The sequence below is a fragment of the Protomyctophum bolini genome, assembly GCF_963924005.1.
Source record: "Protomyctophum bolini genome assembly, chromosome: 9".
Taxonomy (NCBI): Eukaryota; Metazoa; Chordata; class Actinopteri; order Myctophiformes; family Myctophidae; genus Protomyctophum; species Protomyctophum bolini.
The window spans coordinates 24860814-24876452 of NC_137870.1; the positions used below are offsets into that span (position 1 = coordinate 24860814).

The following is a 15639-nucleotide window of genomic DNA, read 5'->3' on the forward strand; positions in this document are numbered from 1 at the left end:
TCTGGGCAGCCTATGTGCGCTAACCGTCCGGACCCAACCTGTTTTTGTCCCAACCTGCACCACAGACCAACCAGAAGCCTCAGGGAGATTTTGGTGTGTGTCGGTCGCCTCCTGCTTGATCTGTTCCTTGTTTATGTTTCGCATCGCTGCGGTGGTGGAATCCCTGATTCAAACACACTATTTTCAGGTGGATTTTCATTAAATGTTACAATCGCGATGCCGTGATTCTTCAAAGGTTAGTGTAAACACCGGCAGGGAACGGCCCGAACGGGTTGTTAGATATTGATTTATAACGCAGTAAATGTGTTTGACAGCCAGATCCGCCAGAGTCCCGGCCTAATTTGTATAATCTGTCCTCTTTGATATCTGTGTTTGTAGAATTTTGTAGTTTTAAGCTGCTTTCTTGAATATGGATTTTTACTTTCCAAAAAGAGTGTGTGTGTGTGTGTGTGTGTGTGTGTGTGTGTGTGTGTGTGTGTGTGTGTGTGTGTGTGTGTGTGTGTGTGTGTGTGTGTGTGTGTGTGTGTGTGTGTGTGTGTGTGTGTGTGTGTGTGTGTGTGTGTGTGTGTGTGTGTGTGTGTGTGTGTGTGTGTGTGTGTGTGTGTGTGTGTGTGTGTGTGTGTGCGTGCGTGCGAAAGACCTGGAGGCGTGATAAATGCCATTTGGCTATTCTGAGTGGCCAAAGAGCATTGACCACGCCTCCAGGTCTTTAGTTTACTCAAGTTAGGGAATAAGACCTGGTACTTGAGACACGCAAAATACAGCCCAGAGTGTCATTCTGATTCACCGCCATTCCGTCTATACTGTAGATGCTTGTTTTTGGTTAGTCAGAGATTCTCATCACAAAGTACATTATCCTTATTTACATAGTAATTAGTACTAGAAGTCCAGTTGCTGAACAAACGACTACAGAGGCTTGTTTATCAAAGGAAAGAAAATCATTTGTATTGTTTGTTTCATGTCTGGAAACTCATTAATTGATAATTATTTCGTGTTTGAAGAGAGAAAGGGAGGGAAGAGAAAATGGGAAGTTAATCAGGCAGGTTTTGTATATGTGGTCTAATATTCCTTAGTTTAGTTTATAAGCAGCAGCCACATGCATGCAACTAAATGAAGGTCATGATGTGCATGAGTAAATGCGTATGAGTATGTTTGATGTGCACATGCATAATGTGGGTGGTGGTGTGTTGTTGAATGTTTGTTTCTGTCTCTTCATCTTTGTGTAGGCTGTGCATCCTTTTGGAGAATGTGTAGCCTAATTTCTTGCTAATGAGCTCTCAGACTTTATTCAGGTGGTTAGACGTTCACTGCAAGTTAGGAGACAGATGGAATGGAGCTGTTTGAAAGAACAGCTATTTCCATGAAATATGAGTAGTGGATCTGTGTGTGTGCGTGCGTTCATACGTGCATGGGACACAGAAGCTTTTGGTCTGAGTGCTGGCAAAAAAGGGAAAACTGCAAGTTCCTTATGGTGTTTTGTTTCCAAAACGCAACCTCAGTTGTCCCCACTCAACTCCACAAATCGATTCCCCTGTAAGCCCTGTTACCCTGTGAACACAAGTTTTCCACTCTCTCTACAGTTCCTATATAGTGTTATGTTCTGCAGACTTTGTTTTGGAAATGAAACGTCTTTCTGGTCTGTCTTGAAGGTTGACTTACAGGCAATGGTTGCCCTTCTCAAAGCTCACAACTGCAGCATACACCGTCACCATGGGGCCACTGGGCCGGGCAGCAAGACATGCCTGCTGTCCATACCAAATATATGGTGCCCGTCCCATCATCCCTCCATATTTGACATTATCAATATATGACATTGAAGATCCAAAAGGTGGCATGCCATTATTATCAAATGTTGTTTTTGCAAGGCCATTTTCTGTCTCTTTACTGAGGTATATAAGCTGCGTTTGAAATTATAAATGAAAGTGGCTGATTTTGGTACAAAGCATGCTGACCCATTTGACCCCCATGGAGACCCCTGTGTGATGTCAGAACTAGTATGATGTCAGCAATGTAAAAGGCAGACATCAACATATTTGGGCTTTCAAGGAATAATGGCTATAATAACAGCCGTTGTTTTAGAGGGATCGCAGATGTCAGTGCTTACCGGTCCAAAGAGAGGCCCTTTCAAGATGCACAGTCGAAGGTCACAAAATACAACAGTGACCCTTCCTCTCAGCAAATAAGGCACGTCAAGAAATGTTGAAAAGAGGTCAACCCAAATCGTCACAGATGGAATCATTGCCATTTGAGGTGAAGATGGCTGCTTTCTCTGACTTGAGGATAAATACACCTGGCAGTCCAGTACTTCCCGTTCAACATAAAGTGTGCTGGGTGTCAAGAGCTCAGTCACCAAGGCCTCAAATTCGAAAGCAAGTATCCAAGAGCAACAGGCCTGGACCGCAAGAAAAGCATGGGCCCCGTCAAAGTGCCAGCGATGCTAAGCCTTGTTCATCTGCTGACCCAGCAGGTCAGCCGACTAGGGCTGTTACTGACACCGATTGCTCTGAGCCAGTTACCTTGTGGGCTAATGTTGCCTCTCAGCCTTTGAAAGTGCATGCCGCTAAAGAAAGGTCTGTCAGCAGTAGCACCGCTCAGAAGAAAGAAACTCGGGAAGAAGATGCTTCAAAGAAGAGGGAAAAGAATATGAAAGCCAGAGCACAAGCACAGAAAAATGAGGTCAGTGAGAAGAAGAGCAAGATTCCTGTCCAGTTGGACATTGGAAACATGTTGGCCATCCTAGAGAAGAAACTGCAGTCTCGTGAAGGTAAGCAGAAAGCCAAGCCACTGACTCTCTCGCTTGGTGGAGCCCTGCTTAATGTTTACCATAAGCAGGATAAGACTGCCCACATTCCACTGGACTCTGCCATGGTGAAGAAGAGGGGCAAGCAGAGAGAGGTACTCAAAGCCAAGAAACCCACCACCCTCAAAAGGGTCATTCTGAAAGAGAGGGAGGAGAGGAAGCAGAACCGATTGATGGAGGAAAGAGGACTGCTTCTTGGAAAAGAGGAATCCAAACCGGCCAACAATAATGCAATAGAGGAGCGATGTGAAGCCAATGATACCGACAAGATAAGCATTCCTCCAACGGGACCAGAAGATGAGCCAGAGGGTCATGAGAGTGTTCAAATAGAGGGACCAGTAGAGGGAGACAGAGAGGAGACTGGAGTGCAGAACACCAGCCAGGCACTGCCCATCCTCCCAAATAAACCCAAAATCCACAGCAGAAATTTCAGAGATTACTGTGTCCAGGTGCTGAGCAAAGACGTGGACGAGTGTGTGACGGTCCTGCTGAAGGAGCTTAGTCGCTTCCGGGACCGGCTGTACCATAATGACCCCATGAAGGCCCGTAGGAAGAGGAGGCTGGTGATGGGCCTCAGGGAGGTCCTCAGACACCTCAAACTCAGGAAGGTCAAGTGCGTCATCATCTCGCCTAATTGTGAACGCATTCAGTCCAAAGGCGGTCTTGACGAGGCCCTCCACACCATCATTGACACGTGTCGGGAACAGGGTGTCCCATTCATCTTTGCTCTGTCCAGAAAGGCCCTGGGCCACTGTGTCAACAAGGCTGTGCCCGTTAGTCTAGTGGGAATCTTCAACTATGACGGTGCGCAGGACTATTATCACAAGATGATTGAGTTGTCGTCAGAGGCAAGGAGGGCCTATGAAGTGATGGTGGAGAAGCTGCAGCTGGCAGACCAAGCTGAGATGAGACAGGAAGAAGATAACCCTGGAGAACAGTGTCACAAAACTAGCACAGATCCTTGAAAAAAAATCACACCTGTGTGAAGTGAGGGGTTGTGAAGTGATTACAACATAATGTTTGTGCTAATGTTTGTTTTAGTCCTCAAAACAAACATTACATTTCTCTTTATTGTCTATGGCGTTTTCTTAAGCAAGCATCGTTGAAAGTCAAACATTAAAGCTGTATTTAGGAGGGGCTAGCGCACCCCTCAAAAATAAGGCAACGGTCAAACAAGTAACGGCCAAGCGAGGGTCCCCACCAGTACACCAATAAAAGTTTAATTAAAGTTGTTAATGTTCGTGCGGTGCGGGACCGCCTCGTGCTTGAGTTACCGTATATGCGCCTACGTGTGTTTAAATGTTTATCACTGTTTAGTAGTGTCTTTAAAACATATTGTCCAGACTCTGCAGGTGCTAGCTGCTAACCCCCCTTACATTCAGAGTCCTGGGCCTTTGTTTGCCTCGCACGCGGAGGCATTGTCCTGTGCCGTGGGCACGTCTGCCCAATATGTATGTGTTTGAACCGTTTCACAGAAGTACGGCATTTCTGCTACTAGACTACAGTTTTATTCCAGTTAATCATGTCCAGTGATTAATGATATCCATTTGTTTGTATTAGGAGAAGTTTAATCCAGTCTGCCTTGCCTCTGCTGTTTTTTTGTCCTCCTTATTTTGGTTATTTGATTTCATTTTGTTTTAAGTTTACTTTGATCATTGTTTTGTGCAAACTAGCTCCTTGTGGAATTGATACCCATTAATAGGATTTGAATATAACGGTATATTGTGCTCTCTCGTTGTGCGTATAACCATTTTCTCTTCTTGCAGTGCGAGAGTCTGAGCCTTGATTTATTAATAAAACAAATGTATTCATTTCAACCTGGAAACGCACATCTCTGCTCACTTTCTTTATCTCAGCCCAGTAGGCTTACCATTTGTATCATTGTGTATATCATATATTCTCTCTGTGAAATTCTGTGGCGTAGTCTGGCTCTGTTATCGGGCCTTAGTGCCCAGGTCACACAAACAAATAAAAAACCCCTTTCTATATTATTTTTTGTAGAATATAGTGGATTGAGGGTAGTTGATTAAATTTGAGTCGAGTTTAGAATTCAGTTCATAAAATAATATCGTAAATAAAATCACATAAGGCACAAGAGAATAAATATCCCATATTTCAGCCACAATATAGATGATGCACCTTCTTCTATATCCACGACTATGCCACGGTGGATGTCCTGCATGGCATAGTCGGCTCTCCTGGCTTCTCTGTCATGCAGTCATGGCCTCAGAATATTTCAGTGGCAAACCAAAATGGAAACCAAACCTTTATGAATCTCTGTCTGTCTCTCCTCTCAGCTTCATAAGAAGCTACTTAAATCACTCACCCGAGCATTTATTCATGGTCGCCACGGCGCTTTGGAGAGAGTTAAGGGGTGTGCGTGCGTAAGCGATTCTCCAGAAGCAGCCAACTGTATACATCACACACACACGCACACACACACACACACACACACACACACACACACACACACACACACACACACACACACACAGCCATTGTGGACTATTGCAGTACGCTTTGCAAGCGGTGCAATTGCGCAGTGGTTTTGCGTTACACCCTGGCAGACGAACAGAAATACAGAGTAGAGACTGCAGACTACTGACTTGCACTCTTATTTCAGACTATTTTATTGCAGACAGAGGATGATTTTGTTATCTTACGGAGGTAGTTCATCAAGGGTCTCCGACAGAATATTTGGCAGAACTTTTTATGACCCATTACACATCAACTCTAGCTAGTTTTAGAGGTAGTACGTGGACTTCTGCCAATTAGGGCTGTAGGGTGAGAGTCTGAGAATAAATATACCCAGGAGTGGTGGATTCCTATTCCTAAGCATATGCAAGTTAGCATCCAACATATGCAAGTTAGCATCTGGCAATTTGTAAATGCTGGGGACCCATAAACACGGCGTTCACATTCTGAACAACTATATTGATAATGTTAGAATGGTACAAGTTTCAGTTCTGCAAGTGCGTGTGTGTGTGTGTGTGCGTGTGTGCGTGTGTGTGTGTGTGTGTGTGTGTGTGTGTGTGTGTGTGTGTGTGTGTGTGTGTGTGTGTGTGTGTGTGTGTGTCGCACAGAGAGAGTAAAACCTTCATCATTACCGTCATTACCGCTAGGTGCTCAAAAATCAGCTGGGCAAGGATGAGGGACCCCTATCAGCCTGCAATCTCCAGGCCTAATAGAGCGTCATCTAATGAGTCTAATGAGTCATCCATTATCAATATTTAAAGATAATAAATACTATTAAAATGCATTTACTAATCAGATATTAAATAGACACCCTAATTACTCGCAGATAGTAATGTTGTTGTTTTTTTGTTATAGTTATGCTATTTATAGTGACTCATAGGAATAGACTATGTGACAACCAGGTATAGTCTGGTGACGGGTGACAGCCGTAATGTAGCACCACCTTCTTGCTCGGGTGGAGTCTGCGGAACCATTGTGGCTTAGGAATCCACCACTCCTGAATGAAGTGTCTGGTGCTGGGAATCTGGTGCAACACACAGGTCCTGGGCCTGGTGAGAGCAGGAGTGGACCTGGTGAGACGTTGGCGGGGCCCGGACAGGAGTCAACCCATGCAGAGCTTAGTCCTTCCATGCCATGGCAGAGTAGTTCTGGAGTAGTTCCAACGGATTGTGTGGCCTTGGCGGTCTTTCACTAATGGGACTGATCGAGGGTAGCTATTGGGACGTAAGTTGGGACTTGATCACCCCGGCTGGGTCGCCTGAGTGAGGGGTATGATGTTGGAGAGACCCGAAACCCCAATGACCTGTGGATACATCACTGAAGATACGTCCCAGGTGCATCTATCCAATGTTTGTTTTTTTGTTATAGGGCTATTTGTCTGAAAGAAGGCCCACTGTCTCAGACTTTGAAAACCCCTGGCTTAGGTATCCAGGTATCCACTAAGCTAGGCTAAGCTCACTATGCAATATACTGTAGCTTCTCTATGCATTTGTGTGACTACTTCAAAGAAATACCAGAGCAAAAATAGGAAAATGTCTGTCCAGACTAGAGTAACCAGGTGCATTATAATTTTCTTATTTTGAGCATAAGACCCAATTACTGAATGTCAGTCTCCAGGTTTTCTTGTATGTAATATATGACACTGAATTTATTTACTATGACACTATATGCCACATTAGGAGTCCACCAGTGGTTCTCAACGGACCACCTTCAACCGCTTCTGCTGTTTCCCCTACAGCTACGCCCCTGCCAGGGCCCTTGAGGGACTCCATACTAAATGGGTTAATACAGCATCACAATCATTTTAACCACAGGTTTGTACAGCTGCTATTTTTGAAAAATCTTGAAAGTGTTTTTAACACAGTCGTTTTCTTCTGGGGGTCACTGGAACAGAACATCTTCAGATTGGGGTCTGGGGTCATGCTGACTAAGGCCCAAACCACACCAAATTCAACTAGTCACAACTCCTTGCAACTCAAGTTTGCAACAAAACAGTTTTAAGGATGTCACACCAATGCAACTCCTTGCAACTGCCATTCGGGTTTAATGGTTGCATGCAACTACTAGCAACCGTTTGGTTGCAAGGAGTTGCATGGCGAATCATTGGTGTGGTTTGGGCCTAGTCTAAGAGTTGCTTTTTCCACTAGGCATTGTGTCTTAATATTGCTCTGTTTATTATGTACATGTAGGCCTATTGTTATTTCTAATATTTAGTTATTTCTCTTTGGTACTGAGTGTGCTGTGTGCAACACTTTGGTTCAACACTGTTACCATAAATGAAGTGGATTGGCACAAAAAGGATTTAGAACTACAGTACTGCTCTAAAAATACATGGATAGGGTTATTCACTACACTAAAACAAACAGCTGTTTTGGAATCTGTTCTTGAGAGATTAATGAGTGTCTAGCCGAATGCAAAAGAAAATAAAAGCCTGGGTACCGAAGCTAATGAGTGTCTGACTATCGTAAAGGATACAGAGCTTCCCCGACAATGTTGCCTGAAAGAGTTTGTTTATTTTTGGACCACAAATATGCTTATATGAGACAAGTTTAAGATGACTCAATGTTATTCTCCATAGAGAAAAAGTTCCACAGCAGGAGATGATTCATCCCGTGTACTGGGCATCACTTGTTCATGCCGGATGAACCAGTGATGTCAGGACGTCATTCCATCTGTCGCTGGGACGCTGGCGTGTTGCTCACTTTTGCATGCATGCTGAACTGACTAGGGAGCTCTCTCTCTGTCAGGGTACAAACAATTACACTGTCGTGTCAACTGTCAAGAAACGCCTAGAGCAGGCGTCTCTTCCGGGTCTTTAAACAGCTGGTGGATGGAAATGCGCACGGCTTCAACTTGTAGCATCGGCAAAGAAAACATTCTGAGAACTCATGTGTATGTATTTAGCTGGCTGCTGTTCACACACAATGCCCCTAGCTGTGCCGTAATCTTTGTTGTAAATAAACCTATTATTACTTAAACTTAAACTATAAGTGATTCTTTACAATTCGAGAAGTCAACAGTGCTCAAAGAGTTGAACTAGAAGACAGAGGATGGAAAGCTAGTGAGCGGGAGAGAGACAGCTGAAGGAGGTGGAGATGGCCTTGGTTAATGTCCTTGTTTTCTTGTTGTTCTCCCTGAAGTGCTTGAATAATTAATGTCAGCCTTTACTTCATAACACCTCCTCTTCTTTCTCTGGCACGCACGTATGCGCACAAATAGACTAATACATAAAATATGCACCGGCACATGGACAGGCTTAAAAGCAGACACACCCCTGTGAAACAACGCAACATACGCACGCACGCACGCACGCACGCACGCACAGTCGCATACACACACGCACGCACACACAAATAAACGAATGCATAAATTATGTCCTGGCACATGAATAGAAAAATTGATAAAAAAGGCTGTATGTGTGCATACCTGTACAAGTTTTTGGAAGAATCTATGTAGTCTACTGTACCGTCTTTCTGTCTACGTTCTTCCATACATGTGTGCGTGCCAGCTAGGTATGACATGTGCACATGAGAGAGATTATTTTGTTTACTGGCAATCAGTGATAATCCTTGTCTAAATCACTATTTAGTGTTTATCTATTCCATGTTCAGTGTGTGTGTCAAGTTTGACAAATATGTCCTCCCTCAATCTATCATCCCCACCCCTCCCCCCCCCCCCCCCCCCCTCCCCGTTTAATCCATTAAGACCTCAGGTTCTACAAAATGCCTTCTGAACCTAGCAAGTGGCGGTGTGCGGGTGTCCCTTCTTTCTCCTACGTTAATAACCTACACTAAAATCTATGTAATGGGTTATTATACTTGCAGGTCGTTTCGAGGAAGCAATCTGATTGGTTGAAACGGCTTCTAGCCGTGGATCGTGGTCGTAGTGACTACATCTGTCATTAAAAATATATTTATTTTCAGCGATTTTCTTAGTTTTAAGGGTAACTGTTGTATAATTGCAATATTACACTCGAGGGTATGGTTTAACGTGATTATTGCCACTTCAGTGATGCTTGCGGAACTCGACTTCGTCTTGTTCCTTACCGCATCACTGTCGTGACAATAATCACGTTAACCCACACCCTCTTGTGTAATATTGCTTAAACCCATAAGGCCTTGTGTCTGGTGACCTCCTTTGTTTTCTTGTTGTGTCCTTCCATGCATCCGCCCATCCCTCCATTCCCTCTGTATTTGTGACTAATATGATGCCTCCAGTGGGATTCTATGGCTATATTGTGGCACCAATATTGTTTTCAGTTGAACTGCGACACATTGCAAAACTATTGCAACACTACAGGCTGTCTGTGCCTCAAACCCTAACCTAACCATAACCGCAAGCACGGGAGCAGCGCATGTCCAAGTGCTAGTCCCACCATTGTTCCCGCATGTCAGACTACTGCTCCGTCGGAATTACAATTGGATCCCGTTTATGCAGTGTTGCATCCTCTATGCAAATGTGTCCTCCAGCGAGCACCTCAAATGCAAAAACAGATGCATTAAAGTACATAAGTACGTTTTCCCAAGTGCTGTACTTATTTAAGTATAGCCTACTGTACATGTTTGAGGTATTTTTACTTTACTGTATTTCCAATTTTCAATACTTTTACTTCTATTCCACTACATCTCAGAGGCAAATAGTATACTCTTTAATCCACTACAATGCTTTGAAAACTTATTTTGTAGAGTTTGATTACTATATCCACTTTATTTATAGCACATTTAAAGCAACAGTGTTGAACCAAGTCCTGAACACTCAGTAACAGACAAAATACAAAAATACCAAGAGCAAAACAATGAACCGGGGGAACAACACATAAAGACCACAAAAAGTCCCTGTCCACATGTCCCAACTAGACTATGTATTTTTGTATTTGTTTGTTTGTTCAAACAAACGCAGGAAAAGTAGGTAGTGATCACCTAATGCTGCAGAGGTCCACCATGTTTAACATACAGTAATTCCAAAGTGTGTACAGTACATTGTTGATGTCACAAATGCGTGGTTTTCATATCAGCTTGTGTTTAATCCATGTGGGTTCTTGTTTACTAGCGCTCCGAACGGCTTACTGGCACTGGTTGAGCTTGAACACAGTGAGTACACTAATGGATGAAGTCATTTAAGGCGATCTTGCAAATCCCCAATGAGATTTGTTCACGAAATGGGCCCTTGACTTATCTGGCTTGGTTCTCACATCTACAGTATATAAACATTGAGCCGATGGTGGTCATTTCTATCCTCCTCCCACCTGTCTCATGCCAATGAGACCTCTCTCTCTCTCCCCTCTTTCAGTCTTGCCAAGTCTTCGCCTCCTATGGGATGAAAAGTAATGTTGTGCTGGGAACATTTTTCCAAGGCTGTGATCAATCGGTGACCTTCCAGAGCATTCCGTTGCCCTTCAGCTGCTCCAGGCGGGGAGAGAAGGTCCTCCTCATTATGACTCCATCAGTGGGCGTTCTCTCCCTGTTTACTTACCTCCAGTGATGGAAGAAGTACAAAATGCATCAATACCGTGATGTAGAGTATCCGGTATTCCAAATATACCGGGCTGATGTGATTATGTAATGATAATAAAAATCTGCAAACTAGTTGTCAAATGATGAGGTGTAAAAGCACAACATTAGCCCCCGAATATGGTGGTATTGTAGTATTGAAAATAGGCTACTTACTTTAAGTACAGTAGAGTAAATGTTACTTTCCGCATGCTTACCTCCAACCTTTCAACTCTTGCCCACGCCTGTACTGATGAGTGGAAGAAGAGGAAGAACATGAAAAGAGAAGACAGTGGGATTCTCGTTTCATGCATCACAGCCACAAGCATCAGTGAGTCAATTCTGAAGTAGACCCCTAAGGCAATGCCCTTGGTCAGACATAAGATACATGCATTTGATTAAAAATATAGTATATGAATAACCTTTTGCCTTTATACTTAATCATATACAGTACAGTACTATACATAGTGCACACTCCATCCTCACTCAATGCTCCCCTCTACACTATAGTTAAACAATAGCACCCACCCACACACACACACCCCATCAGCCTCCCTCCACTGTCTTACTGTACCATCCTCTGCTATATTTGCACCAGATCCGTGACGTGCTGGTTTTCATGTTTTCCAGTAATGGGTGTATTACCTTTGAAGTATTGTGTTCTTGGTTTCCTAGTTCCTCTTTGAGTCCTTGCGTGCTTTTATTTTGTAGAATTGTTCCTAGTGTTTCCTGTCTGCCTTGTTACTGTTTGCCTGCCATATCAACGTGTACTGTGATTAGCCTATAGTGTTTCCACCTTGTCCTGTTAGTTCCCCAGCCTATCCCAGTGTTGATTTGTAGTTGTGTTCACCTGTGTCCTTGTGTATTTATACCCCCCCTGATCCCAGTGTTTCCTTGCTAGTTCATTGTGGTATGTTGCGTGTGTCTTGTCTTGACACCTTTGTGCTTCCAGTCTTTTCGTTTGTATTCTAGTTTTTTTTTTTAGTTATTAAACTTTTTTAAATGACCTGCTCTGCCTCCTCCTGCATTTGGGTCCTACAAGCTCTCCTGACTTGAACCGTGACAGATCTTGTCTTATTTCAACAGAGAAAAGCAGGACAGAATGTGGACATGATTATTTATTTTTTTTACATTTTGGCCATCAGTGGTGATGTGTGCTCCTCCTTAACCATGATTAAATAATTGCACTCATGTTCAAAGAAATTGAATCATGTGGATGTTGCTATCCATATGGGAACAGCGTGGCTCCAATGGGGATCCTCCAGCCTGTGACATTAGTCATCTATTGGGCAAGGTTTCAACCTGCTCACACCCCTATACTGACTTCTATTGGGCAAGGTTTCAACCTGCTCACACCCCTATACTGACTTCTATTGGGCAAGGTTTCAACCTGCTCACACCCCTATACTGACTTCTATTGGGCAAGGTTTCAACCTGCTCACACCCCTATACTGACTTCTATTGGGCAAGGTTTCAACCTGCTCACACCCCTATACTGACTTCTATTGGGCAAGGTTTCAACCTGCTCACACCCCTATACTGACTTCTATTGGGCAAGGTTTCAACCTGCTCACACCCCTATACTGACTTCCGTAATGAAAAAAATCAAAGAAATGATTTCAAAATGTATACAATTTATTGTGGAAAATAAATAAACAGGGGAGGTACTTTTAGTTAGGTAGTTTTGCCGGCGGCGTGTACACCGCACCAGTGTTGGGCACCGAAAACAGCCAATCTACAAGCTCATGACACGTTTCATCGCAACATGTTTTAGGCTTGTACAACATCTGCTTTTTTTCTGGTGCCCGACCAGGCAGGAAAGATGTGTCATATTACTCATCTGCGGGGAGACACTTAGCCAGGCCCTTAGCCACAACAGCATGAGTTGTCGTAGCAGTGGCGCCATGTAGGCAGGTGACATTTCAGATAAAGTCTGTTTAAAAGCAAGAGTCATGGAGGGCTAGTGTTGTCTTAGCTCCCCTCGCTGCTTAAATCTAGACACCATAAAGGGAGCATGGGATTCACAGTGACAAGCAATCAGAGAATGAGGATAAAGTCAGTATGTACGCCCGCTGTGCGCTTTAACAACCAGGAGAGAAGCTACCTCACTTTCCTTGTGAGAGATCCACAGTATGCGGTTGCGTGGTGTTGCATTGCACAATGTCACACTGCTAGACAGTAGTATTTACATCCATGTAATTTATGATTTGGCCAATTGAATTAGCAGTACAGTACATTGTATCATGCATGGAATTATTCTATCTATCCCCGCCGATTGATCAGAGTCAGACAGAGTCACAAAGTAGACAGTTTAGACTGAGGCAATCAGTGAGTGTTTTGTCCTTGATCACACTTGTTGCACAGGAGTAGATTTATTACGAGAAAGTGTAAAAATGAAAGATAAAATAACAGAAATACAAAGAACTTGTTACTAATGTCACAATTGCGAACTAACAGGGAACAACAAAAGTATTTCCTGTCAGCATACATTTTAAGGCAAACATGAGAGAAATACTGAACTAGTAAGGTTAAGTAGTATAGAAGAGCATCCACATGAGGCCTGAACTGGAGACAGGGAGGTACTAACCAAAGGAATAATAGAACAACAACTATGCCCCCAAGTGGCAGAAAGTAATTTAAGGAACATGTTCCGTCACAATTTTGTTTCTCTTTTATTCAGTTAGTAAGTTGTCAATTCAAACCACGTGGTATAGTGATATATAGTGATATTGTTTTGAGTTTATACCACAACCCCATATTATGAGATATTTTGATATATTTCTGCATTCTAATTTTAACTCTGTGAGGGTACAGATGGAACATGGAACCAGGGCAGCTTTAAATATATTTAACAAGCGAGTTACATGAAGTTTTTTCCTTACAAAATCTGGAGTTAAAAAGGGATATGTGTGTATACACATTGCCTGGTGTAGGACAAATCTTGTGGACTTGCCTTACTGTACTATGTCAGGATTATTTGTGTCTATGCATGGATGTAAACATCTTACATGATTGTCAATGGTGCAGGTGTTTCTAGAACAGTGCTTGACAGTCACAGCATCGTGGGGATGTGGCAGTATACACTTTGAGGCTTAATGTGGTTATATCACACAGTAATTGTTCATTGGACTGTTACATTTCCCAAAAGATAACGCATGTATTTAATTCAGTCTGCTCAGAAGCAGGAAAAAACATAATGAAAATCAAGCTAATTGAACCATGGATATAAGATAACGTAACATAGTGTTTCAGAACACCAAGGCAAGGCGAAAAAGAAAATAGATGAACGCAACTAACTGCCGTTGGTGTATGCAATACAAATTCCAAGTCGTAGTGTGTGTGCGTGCGTGCATTTGTGCGTGTGTGCGTCTGTTCGTGCGTTCGTTCATTCATTTGTTCATTATATTTGAGCTGGTTGAAAATGGCTGATCCAAAATTTATATTTTTTGATGGCGATCACTTTTGTACTTTTACTTGAATATTTCTCGATTGTAGTATCTAAGTAAAGCATGTGAGTACTTCTTCCACCCACACAGCCCCGCCCCCGACGAGGGCCCAGGAAATTATTCCCTGTTCATTTTCCCCATAGACTTTTCAAAAAGTATTTATTTAAATACGTTTGGAAATACTCCAGGAAAGTAAAGATAAGTATTTAAGTACAATACTTGTAGTACATGTAGGCCTAGCTACTTACCTAACCACTGGGTGTGGATGGGTGTGAAGCAACAGTGTTGAACCAAGTCCTGAACACTCAGTAACAGACAAAATACTGGATGGGTGTGATGGCTAGCATGGTATCTTCAGCGGGGTTTGAGTAAATGGTGACGCCCCCAGTCATTGAGTTTTATAGTTTTACTGAGGTTAGGTTTTATAAGAGTTTTATAAGAGTTTCTTGGAAGAATGAGTTTGTGGTCATCACCATTTACTGCGTGCATTAACCTCAACAGGGTCATCCATATTTCCGCACTAATGCATACTCCACAGCTCCAAAACCAAAAGTGAGTAAAACGAGGTTGAACTCAGTCAGGAATAAAGATGTTGTTCACCAGCTCAGTTGGCCCAGTTCTCTAGGCTGGTATTTGCTCCAGTATCTGTAAAGAAATCCACAAGTTAAACTTTTTCCCCCCTCTATTCTTCATTATGTCTTATCCGTGGGATTATCTCTTATACTGAGATGGGAAAAAAAAGAAGAAAAGAACATCCCATCTCAGCAAATACACAGGAGAGCCACTCTCTTGCTGGTTCATTCTAAAACCTTTTACATCACACAATTGTGCTGCCAATTACTGGCTTGTGTGACATATTCAGTGTGCGTGTTTGACATCAGCTGAAAGCATGTTTTGTCCCATAGTAAAAACCTGACAACTATAGTACTTTCCCAAATTACACAGTGTGAGAGTGCGTGCGTGTGTGCATGCGTGCGTGTAAAACAACACATTGAAAGTGGAATCATCTCCTTCATGTCGACTCAAAGACATGTCCTAATGAAAGAGAGAGTGTTTATTTTGAGAGATTGTGTGCGTGCGTGGTGGTGGTGGGGGGGGGGCAAATAAAGTACTTACAAATAAAGTAAGTCTCTTTGGAGCAATAGAAATAATTGTATAGATAGGCCTATGCCTTTTTACTGGTAAAATGCAACAACCGTACAATTCATTGTAGAGCTTTTGAGGGGCGCTAGCCGCTCCAAAGTATGGTTTTCAGAAATTATGCCATATGGCAGCCAAGTCAAAGGACCTTTAATGATGTAAAAACAGCACCCCATGCATGTGACGCATTGTGGCAGCCAAATCTATGGACTTTTAATGTTGGTTTAGAGCACTTAAACAAACATAAAGCATATACAATGTTTGTTTAAAGAATTGGGCCCCCCATACT

General features: G+C 42.9%; 1 protein-coding gene across 1 annotated transcript; it reads left to right on the plus strand.

The window, feature by feature from the left end:
- Positions 1–2643: 2643 nt before the first annotated feature.
- On the plus strand, positions 2644–3765 carry LOC308321792 (selenocysteine insertion sequence-binding protein 2-like; the record flags this gene model as incomplete). The annotated part of the gene is made up of 1 exon (XM_080772882.1): positions 2644–3765. One exon carries the CDS (start codon positions 2644–2646, stop codon positions 3763–3765), a length of 1122 nt encoding a protein of 373 aa, XP_080629008.1.
- Between the last annotated feature and the right edge of the window lie 11874 nt (positions 3766–15639).